Here is an 11,085-nt window from a genome sequence, read left to right on the forward strand (position 1 = left end):
TAGGTAGACATTGTACTTTGAGTTGATAACTCATTTCACTATTCAAATTGTCTATGAAGATCTCCATCTTTTCCTTTTTAGGTACATTACATGGGTACCTTGAGACCATACATCTCCATCATTGTAAGAACACCATGAATGTTTTATTGTTCTTTTTCTTCATGTTGCATATGTCAAGCATAGTGATCTCATGTTGGATATTGTAGGAGTATTATGTAATGAATTTATTCACCAACTCATCGAATGATCTGATGGGAGGTGTGAGTTTTTAAAACCACTCCATTGTCTTCCCTCCCAAACTTCATGGGAATAGCCTCATCATGTATGTATCAATATGAGAAAACTCCAAGCTCATAGTACAAAATTCCCTGACGTGATCACGGGGATCACTCTTACCATTGTATTTATCATACTTTGGTATATTCAAATTTGGTGGGAAAGGTATCATGTTTAGCCTCCTATCAAAAGGGTAAAGACAAATGTCCTCCAAAGAATACCTCGTTGTAGACCCTTGTTTCATATCTTGCATTTTCCATTGGAGTGCTTGAAGTTGTTGCGTAATGTTAGCTAACGAAACATTTTCTTCATTGGACCTTCGATGATGGGCATCTCCTTGTTCACTAACATTTTGATAATTATGGGTATCATCTCAGTTGTGGGTGTTGTCTAGATCATGCGTGTCCTCTCCTCTCAGATGTTCTTGATTTTGAGTGAATGTGTAGGTCCTTGCCCTTGTTCGTGGGATTCTTTCATCAGTATTCCTTAGATTTCCTATGTCAAAATCTTTAGGAATTCTGACTCCTTTACTAGTTAACATGAGGATATATTTTTGTTTATCTACATCTATAAGCCTTTCCATGAGTTTTTGGAAAGTGACATTCTCTTGACATTGTTGGACAAGCTCCTCGGTGATCTCTTCTTCTTCCATGCTTGTATTAAAAGGATTGGACCCCATTTGACTCATACTTGATTCTAGTTGTGGATCCTTTCCTTTGTTTTTCTAAGATCGAGTGATAGCGGGCATCAATAGATTTCTATAGTAGTGAATTCTTCCTCTTCTAATGCGGTTCTTGGTGAGGTTGGTGTTTCAGGATGATCTTCATGGTAGTTGATGCAGTTTCTTGGAAACAAAGTGGGATTGATCCTTCCCCCACTATTTTGACATTGATTGAATGTTTCTTTCTAAATGTAAGCTCTACTTCTCAAAGGTTCCTTGTCAAACTCGTTAGATTTTCCTTGGATATATAATTACATCTGATGCAAGAAAACATGATGTGATTTAAAGAGTTGATGGTTGATGTAGAGAAATTTACTCCTCTTGATAAGTGCCTTAGGACTAGGTTGTCTCTTCTTCAACTTAGTCTTTTGACGAAGACTTCTTCTTCTCAAAATACGGGGAGTGGTCATACAAAATGATCAATGTTGATGTTGATGATTGATATGGATGCAAATTTTGGATATTCAAGCTTACTTGTCAAATAGAGGTTTAGTTTGATTTTCCCCCATGACAAAGTGTGTCAAATGATATGAGTCAAGTTTAACGATATAGAAACTTAATTTGGCAACTTGAGAACCTAACTTAGTATTGTTTTGACAAGATTCGTTGGATGACAAAACCTTTGATCACTCTATTTGATACTCCTTAATCTCATTGGATGAAATCTTCTTTTAAGATAGTTGAAGATTTGATACCCCTTCTAATTATGCTTAGTTTGATTTAGAAATTCTCTTCTCTCTAAGCTTTCTCTTCGCTCTTTGTTGTTGAAACTGATTGTTGTATTGGGTTATTTGTAAATTGCAAGATGTTTCAATGTCCATGACAAGAATACATAGCACACACGAAAAATAATGACCATCCCTATGCTAAACATTGAGTGTATGTTCTTGTGAGGATGTTTTCAAATCCCTGATGTTATCACTGGTTTGATTTACAATAAAAGACACATCAGATAGACACTTTATTCAAGGGTAATCAACAATATCATAGCCAACTAGTCTTGATACTCCGTCATCTCAAACAACTTTTTCACCCCCTAGAGGGCGCTCATTTTTTTGCCTTTTTCCATAAATTAACCCAAAGTGAATTGCTTCACAATTGGGTAATTATCTTGGGAGATATATGGTGAGTAATATTGAGGACAGATTCTTCCTCATCTGTGCACTATGATATTGTCAATGTATGGAAACTGACTCAACTACAAGTTTCTACTTCTATGGTTCGTAATAAGGATTTCATTCGAAGATATCCTTTGAAGTCGCGCAAGCGTGATTGACGCCTATAGCCCACCAAAGTATCTAACAAAATGTAGTCACGCAAGCGTGATTGAGACCTCAAGGCCCTACAAAGTACTCGATATGAGATAACTCAAATATGCTCCGTACCCTGAGATTTTCATCTCAAAAGGTGATTTGATTATAGTGAGTTAGATTACTTGGCTTTAGCCGTACTCACTTGGGTTGTACCCTTCTCACTAGCCCCCCTCAAGGCTTCAGGAAGGCAAGCCCTCTACAGGATGTAAAATGCTTGAAGTAAAAGAAAGCATAAAAGAGTGGGTTTATCTTTTTGATCACCCAATTAAGGGGAGAGAATATGCCTACCACTTTCGAGACATGAAATTCAAGCATTTTTTTTATCCTTTCAAAGAAATGATTTTCTATCCTCTATTTAACAAGCATGGTATTTTTTTAACCTTTCATAGAAATTGATTTTTTAACTAGGAAGTGGAAATCCTAGTCAACGAAATAAAAACATGCTTTGCTTGAAAGTAACTTGCTTTGTAAGAATGGACAAATTGATTTTTCTTTTTAACTTGCAAAATAAAATTGATTGTTCTTTTTAACTTGCAAAATAAGATTGATTGTGCTTTTGAACTTTGCAAGAAAATAAAATATTGTTGTTCTTTTTAAAGCCTCAAATTTGAGGTGTGAATCCTAACTCTAAAAGAAAGTAAATATTTGATTTGTTCTTTTTACCTTGCAAATGTGATTCTTTTTACAGCCCAAAAATAAGTGAGGTACTTTTTAGAAAACCAAATTGAAAATTGAAGTTCTTTTTACCCAAAAAGAAAATAGGAGTTTTTTTTAACCAAATTTTTAAAAAAAAACTAGAAAAGAAATAACTAAATCCTAAATTAACTCCTCCATATCTGCAAGAAACTGTTAGAAACCTGCAAAGAAAGAAGTTAGTGAAAATCCAAAACCTCAAGTGGGCTTCCACAAGCCTATTTTTCAAATCTGGATTACAAATTTTTGTCTCTATTTTATATGTGCAAAAATAGAGATCATATTTGGATGCACAAAAATATCAGCCAAATGCGCTACAAGAAAATTTCAATGCTCAAGAAAAGATGTTATATGTGCTAAAAGAAGAGTTAAATGTGCAAGAAAAGATGTTATATGCGCTAAAAGAAGAGTTCAATGCGCTAGAAGATCTATCAGATGCGTGAAAATATTCGTTGAATGCGCTATAAGATATGTCAAATGTGCAATAACAGAGGTTGTATGCACTAATCTACATTTGAAAATTGTAGGCATGAATCCACAGAAAAAAAATTAGAAATGTTGCAATTTAAGGGTCCAATCCCATGGTGGGCGCCAATTAATGTATGTCAGAAATGTGGTCTTCAACCTGCAAGAGGGAAAAACATCTCAAACACACACATGGAACATAGCATTAGAGGTTAGAAATAAACCAAACAAGTTAGTGAATCTAAAAAAAATCGTTCCATGCTCCTCTATCTCTAAAGATCCTCAAAATTCAAGGTGGCCCTCACTTGGAAGAGCACTTGATCTCTTGGATGACAACCTAGAGAACGGGATTTAAATGTATGATTCTAGGATCAAAATGGATGCAACTAAGATCCTAGTGAATGCTTTTGATATGAAACTAGATAATGATATGGAGCAAGATATTGATAGGAAGCTAAACTAACATGAAAATGATATTAAGATGATATTAAGCTAACATGATATGAAAAACATGATAAATCTAAGCTATGATGCTACTAAACGATCTAATTGCTATTATCAAAGAGAGACTAAAAATGCTTGATGAAATGAGACTATAAATTACATGCATGAAGACTTGGATGAATTGAAGAAGGAATCGGCTCTCTTTATAGGCAAAATAGAGAAATGGATGGTTGAGATTGAGAAGGGCTAGGATTGAAAGTTTTCAATCCATGTGAGGGATTCAATCCAATCCCAAGTTGACAAATGTCACCTTGAGAGGGCTTGAGAGGAGATATAAGAGGCATTAAATGCCTGAGGAGACATGATGGTTACCCTAGGAGGTAAGGCTAAGGTTAGGTTAGTGGATAACCAATGGATAAATCCTTCACCCAAGGGGTAAACTTTTGTGCAAGGGTCAATAGGATAACAAGGGTCAAAGCCATGAATGTTTGATGAGACCCTTGGGTTAGATAAGGGTTAACTTAGAGAGAAAGTATCTAACCATGAGGGGAGGTTGAATTAACCATTAATGGTTAATAGGACTTTGGGGAACAAATTTGTAAGAGTCCTTCCAAATTGGGGAACTCAACAAGTTAACTTGTTGAAGAAATGAAGCCTTTAATGCATTTAGAAGACTTTCTTCCAAATTTGAGAAGTGACCTCCTCAAATTTAGGTAAAGTACATTATTAGGAGATTAGACATTATTAGGATGGGATTAGAAGGCTTCTAGAAGAATTATTAGGGAGATGCATGTGGGAGATGTAGGATTTTGCAAGTGGGCGAGGGAAAATAGGTAATTTTGGTAAATTAAAATGATTTAATTTAGCCAAAAGGGGACGCAACTTGCATTTGTAGGATTTAAATAAATATTGATTTATTTAAATGTGAATTTTGAATTTTTGCAAGTGGGGGGATTTATAAATAAATTTTGATTTATTTATTTGCAAAAAGGGTTTTTAATTAAATGTGAATTTTAAAAAAGGGGAAAAGGGGATTTTAATTAAATAAATGAGATTTATTCAATTAAATGGCTAAGGGTACTTAATCAAACCTTAGTTTAATTAATTGATTAGGCTTTAGAAGAAAGGGGTTTAATCAAATCTTTAATTTGATTAATAGGCTGATTAGAGGAAAATGGATATTAATTAAATCTTAATTTAAATAATTGGAAGAATTAGGGATAATTAAATGAATAAAATTCACTTAATTCATTGTGCAACTTTTAAGTGTCTACACTTCTAAAACACAAGTTATCTACAAGAACTCCATGTGAACAAGCATATAATCACACATCCCATGGCATGCTTCAAACCCTCACAAATGCTAATAAGAGATGTTCTCAACTTCTTAGCCAAAATGGCCAATTAGACAGCCTTAAACAACTACTCATGTGCCTACATATATAAAATTATGCTCACATAACCACGAAGTATTATTACATATAACCATATGACAATACCATGAGACAACCAAACCATTAACCCCTCATTTAATATTGGGTACTAAGTTTTCACTTTATTAAATATATTTCCCCAATATTAAATCAAACACATTTTCCATGTGAAGTCCCACATTAAATATTTACCACTGTTACATACAACACATAAGAGTAGCCCCCAAGAATGCTAACCAATGCATTGTAAGTACCCCTAGGTCACTATGCACACCACAAATAATAATAAATTAAATATTAACATCATGCAAGGTGTTCAACATCCCATATCCTAACAATTGAACTGTGCAATGTCAAGGTTCAATTTTCATATCTATGTTGGAATATGGCTTGTGGTATCCTCTTTGATGTGACTGCGCAGAGGTGGGGATGGGAGGGGGGTCTCAAATTCATGGTATGCGCTTTCACCTTTGATGATGACGTTGCTATAAGGGAAGGTAGGAGTGGGTCAAGTGGGGTAAAAATTTAATCTTAATTACTCATGTTGTCAATGGCGCCATTGCTATGCTACCTTTTTTAATGATTTAGAAGGGCCAGGCTTTAGGATTGTGCTACATATGTTGATGTTATAGTTGGATAGTATAGACTAGGTATCCCAATATTTTGGCTTGTGATATCCAAATTCTCTTGTTGTAGCAATCCATTAGAGTTTTAGTATATAATTATACAAAGTTTAGTTTATCAATAAAAAGAAGTATGACACCAAAGCTAACTTATTTAACCAAAAAAACACAAAATTATAAAATAATAGATAAGAATCATTACTTTTAAAAATTACACACAAAACTAAAATCTTAAATTAAAGTAAGTTTCTAAATTGATATTAGAATAATATCTTAATGTTATATATTATAAATTTGAATATTATATTACATGTCAATATCTATTAACACTAGTATATTACATGTGCTATAATATTTTTTATATTTTATTAATAAAATTATATGATCTACAATTCTTAAAACTGTAAAATAAGATATAAAATCAAAGAAACGGCCGAAAAAATATCAAATTTTAGTATTGAGTTTGACCGTCCAATTTAGGCTGCACCTTTTTTATAAAAAACATTAAGATGATAACAATAAGAAATTTTAGTTCTTTTGAACTTAAAAATTTTAAGCAGTTGGAGCATTCCCATGCAAATTTAAAATTGCTGGAAAATGATAACACAAATTTGTTTCCCTTTTTTTTTTAATATTTTATTTCTATTTTTTATTGTGCACAAATTATTACTAATATTATTAATACCAATTTTAATAAGCTAAACAGCCCATGAAAACATGCCATTAGTTGTGAATGATCATTTGTTGGGATTTACAAATCTATCTATATGCCGTATTTCATGTTCGGAAAATTGTGCCTTCTTTACTAAGATTTGTAAGGCTACAGTGTTTTTTCTTTTTCCAACGTGCGTCATCGAATCCAAACAGCAGGTTGTACCTATCCAAAATCTACTTCCAGTTGAGATATTTCCGCGAGCAGTTAAACTATAACGCACTGGTTATATGTATGCCTCCCATCCCTAGTCTGAAGATACGAGAAGATGGATAAAAGCCAAGAATACTTGTACAAATCGAAGCTTCCGGATATCAATCTCCCTCGCCATCTTCCTCTGCACAACTACCTCTTTGAGAGATTAGCAGAGACGAGAGACAAGCCATGTCTGATCGATGCAGCCACAGGAAAGACATACACCTATGGACAAGTTCACACGATTTCACGAAAAGTTGCTGCTGGTTTGGCCAATCTGGGACTGCAAAAAGGCGACGTTGTGATGCTTCTGCTGCCCAACTGCCCTGAATTTGCATTCGTCTTCTTGGGAGCCTCCATGAGAGGCGCTATTGCCTGCACTGCCAATCCTTTTTACACACCGCCGGAGATTTCCCGCCAGCTTAAATCTTGCGGCGCATGTGTGGTCGTCACCGAGGCTGCCTGTGTAGAAAAGCTCAGAGATGAAAAATTGGTGGTTATCACCATTGATAGTCCGCCGCCGGGATGTCTGCATTTTTCTGTTCTGAACGAAGCGAATCAGAAAGGGCAGTTTTTGCAGTGTGGGGAAGATGATGTGGTGGCGTTGCTCTATTCATCGGGAACCACGGGGCTTCCCAAGGGAGTCATGATAACTCATAACAACTTCGTTTGTAGCGTTGCTCAGCAGATGGACGGGGAAAATCCGAATTATTACTTGCATGGTGGCGACGTCGTTCTGTGCCGGTTGCCTCTGTTTCATATTTATGGCCTCAATAATGTGTTTCTTTGCTCGCTCAGAGGTGGCGCTGCTATTCTCATTGTGCGTAAGTTTAATGGTATTGGGGATTTGATGGAGAAAGTAGAGAGGTTCAGGATCACCGTTGCTCCGCTTGTGCCTCCCATTATCTCGGAAATATTGAACGCGTCTTCGGTCTTTTCTAGATACGATACGTCGTCGATCAGAAGGATCGTTTCGGGCGGTTCTTCCATTATTGACGGCGCAGCATACGGGAGGTTGAAAGAGCTTTTCCCTAAAGCCGCGTTTGGTCAGGTCAGACTCCAATTTCTTTGGCTTTAAAACCTATTTGAATGCAACTGTTCTAATTATTTTTTGCCTTGTTTTTAATAAATATAGATTGACAACAAGACCAAGCATTGGTTTATAAGAATCTTTCTGTTATGAACTTCAATAGATATTGGATCTTCTTTTATAAGGATAATTTGTAGTTTAGATGTTTGTTTATTGAAAATGTTAAAGAAAAAGATGTGATATCTATATCTTCTGAATTGTTTTCAATTTAAAAAATCTGTTTTACAATTAAAATCTATCTATAAGATTTTTAGGAATCTGTTTCATTATCTGATCTTCTAGCTCATTCAATTTTGTTCAGACAGTATTTATTTGGTGTACACTAAATTATATATCATGATTTTGAAGATTATATGATTTTTGTAGGCATCATCATGAACTACTAGAAACCATTATAGTCAACAAATTATTATGGGTGGGAGGAGTTTTACATAGAGAGGAGGTATTTTGTCTCTCATTGTTGGGGTCTTGAATATCAATTACTTTTTCGGTATAAATTCTACTGTAATAATTGTTGGTAATTAGATCAAGTCTCAATATTCTCTCATTTGTTTAAACTTAAAAGTAAAGGGGAAATCAATAGGCTCTTGGTCTATAGGTGAAGTTGAATGGTTCCAAATAAACCCACTAGGGTCAAGTCTTGTTGAATGAAAGACCAGGCCAGGATTGTGTCCTCCCAGAATATGGCAAAATGGATACCCCTCACTCAATCTTTAGCTCTTAGCCAATGAGAAGCATTACTGAATGCATGGCCTTGGCATTGTAAAGAACGAGGATGTGATCATACTCTGACGAAATTGAAAAAATGTATACCCTTCAATCCTTAACGCTTAGTAGAAGAAATTTCGACCTAAAGGCTTGTGTGTATATATAATTCCTACTTGAAATTGTTAGATCTTACATAAAATTTAAGTGTCATTATGTAAGATATTTCATTTTCAGAACCCATTTTATATTGTAGTTCATCATCCCAGAAATATTTATTCAGGGTTATGGTATGACGGAAGCCCAAGTGCTGGCAATGAACTTAGGTTTTGCCAAGTTTCCTTTTGAATCAAATCCGGGATCATGTGGAACTGTTGTTCGAAACGCTGAAATGAAAGTAATTGATATAACAAGTGGACTTTCTCTACCCCACAATCACACCGGCGAAATCTGCATTCGAGGACCTCAAATTATGAAAGGTACGTACCACCATTATTATTCTTGTTTGGCTAGTCTTTGGAGCATATATTACTAGCAATATCAATATTGATGTTACTCCAATCTTCAGGCTATTTGAATGAGCCAGAAGCTACAGCCAAAACTGTTGACAAGGAAGGGTGGCTACACACTGGCGACATCGGTTACATTGACAACAACCAAGAAATTTTCATAGTCGATCGAATTAAAGAGCTTATTAAGTACAAGGGATTCCAGGTCAACTCTCTAGCTCTACCAAATTTTAATGATCAAAACATAAAAACTAAAACAGAGCCTAGCGATGGACCTTTGATCTCACATTATATTTGTTTTCCCAATTCATCCAGGTGGCTCCTGCTGAGCTGGAAGCTTTATTGTTGAGTCATCCGGGAATAGCTGATACAGCCGTGACTGGGTACGTCTAAGTTCTTTGTATGATTCAGGTTAGATTTCAGCGTTATGTTTTATGATATCTAATAATAAGGTGGGTTGAAATGTGGAATATGCAGAGAGAAAGACCAAATGAGAGGAGAGGTGCCTGTGGCATTCGTTGTAAGATCCGCAGGAAGCAAAATAAATGAGCAAGAAATACGAGAATTTGTAGGAAAAAGAGTTGTATTCTACAAAAGAATTCGTAAGGTTTATTTTGTCCCTCAAATTCCCAGATCTCCTTCGGGCAAGATATTGCGCAAAAGTTTAAAGTCAGCATTATAAAACCCAAACTACTATTCCAGTGTGGAGTACGCATTCTTCCATGTCTATAAGAGTTCATGCAATTTCCTCTTCTAAAAATCAAAAATCACACTTTCTAAATTTAAAACAAAATCTTCTAAAAATCTGTTAGTCTTCTGTTTTTTATTTTTTCTAATAATTCATTTTATTTTCATGAACAAACTATTTATTTTTTATGTTTTATTTAATAGATAAATACTAATTAATTATTATGGTTTTAAAAAAATTCTAGCTATATGTATGATTCATGTTAGCTTTTCATTTTTATTTTTCTCATAATTTTGCTTTTATTCTTGTAATGTTCATTTATTAATTTAAAAGGGTTTATTTTAGCTATTATAAGTTATAATTTTTTCCTTCATTTAATAATTTATTTTATTTTATTTTTATGAATATGATTCTATTTAATGATTTTATTTTTATTTTTTACAATGTGAGTATATTAATGAATATTTTTGGAGGGAAAAAGGGAAAAATAATTTTTGTTATCTAAAATTCAAACTAATTAACTAAAAAAAGGAAAGAATAAGTTGACGTAGAGTTTAAAATATTTATTCATTGTGGTTTTAAATAATAGATCTAAAATTGATAATAATCACGTAACATTGAATTCATAAAATTTTTACATTCAATTAGTTAACATTTTATTGCATATTTTATAGCGGCTACATAATATACAGATTACATAGATAATATCATATATAATACTCATTTACAACTTAAATTTAAAACTAGCTTGAAAGAATGATGTAGAGAAACCATTTTTTAATTTTTAAAATAAAGGAAAGTATTTTAAGTTAAGATAAGTTGTGACTACCATTTCACATGCCTTAAAAAGAATATTCTAAATTTCAAGAAGAATATTCTAAATTCAAATTTGAATCTTATGTTCACCATGGATTCTCCTCCATCAGAAACCCAAGGTAATTTGAAAAACAAAAACTCAAGTTTTATACATGTAAACTACCTCACATTTGATGATCTATTTACAAAATCCTCTTGCAATATATTTAAAAAGATAGGAACCTCAACTCTTCAAACTCTCTATAAAAACTTCTTGCAAGTTGCACATGCACATGCAACAATACTCACACATTCCACCCTCTGGTACAAGTGTTATGCCTACACAAGAACTCTCGCTCTATACTTGGTGCAGGAGTACCTAGGAGATCATTGGAGCCAAGTAGGCTCTTGGACAAGTTTTTA

At 34.1% G+C, this 11,085-nt stretch overlaps 1 protein-coding gene across 1 annotated transcript; it reads left to right on the forward strand.

Annotated features, from left to right (window-relative positions):
* The first annotated feature begins 6,948 nt into the window (after window positions 1–6,948).
* On the forward strand, window positions 6,949–9,972 carry LOC131067198 (4-coumarate--CoA ligase). The gene is made up of 5 exons (XM_058002180.2): window positions 6,949–7,926; window positions 8,954–9,149; window positions 9,239–9,384; window positions 9,495–9,562; window positions 9,657–9,972. The coding sequence occupies exons 1-5, from the start codon at window positions 6,949–6,951 to the stop codon at window positions 9,859–9,861; spliced, it is 1,593 nt and encodes a 530-aa protein (XP_057858163.2). The 3' UTR covers window positions 9,862–9,972.
* The last annotated feature ends 1,113 nt before the right edge of the window (window positions 9,973–11,085 follow it).

Source organism: Cryptomeria japonica, chromosome 7 (assembly GCF_030272615.1).
Source record: "Cryptomeria japonica chromosome 7, Sugi_1.0, whole genome shotgun sequence".
Lineage (NCBI taxonomy): Eukaryota > Viridiplantae > Streptophyta > Pinopsida > Cupressales > Cupressaceae > Cryptomeria > Cryptomeria japonica.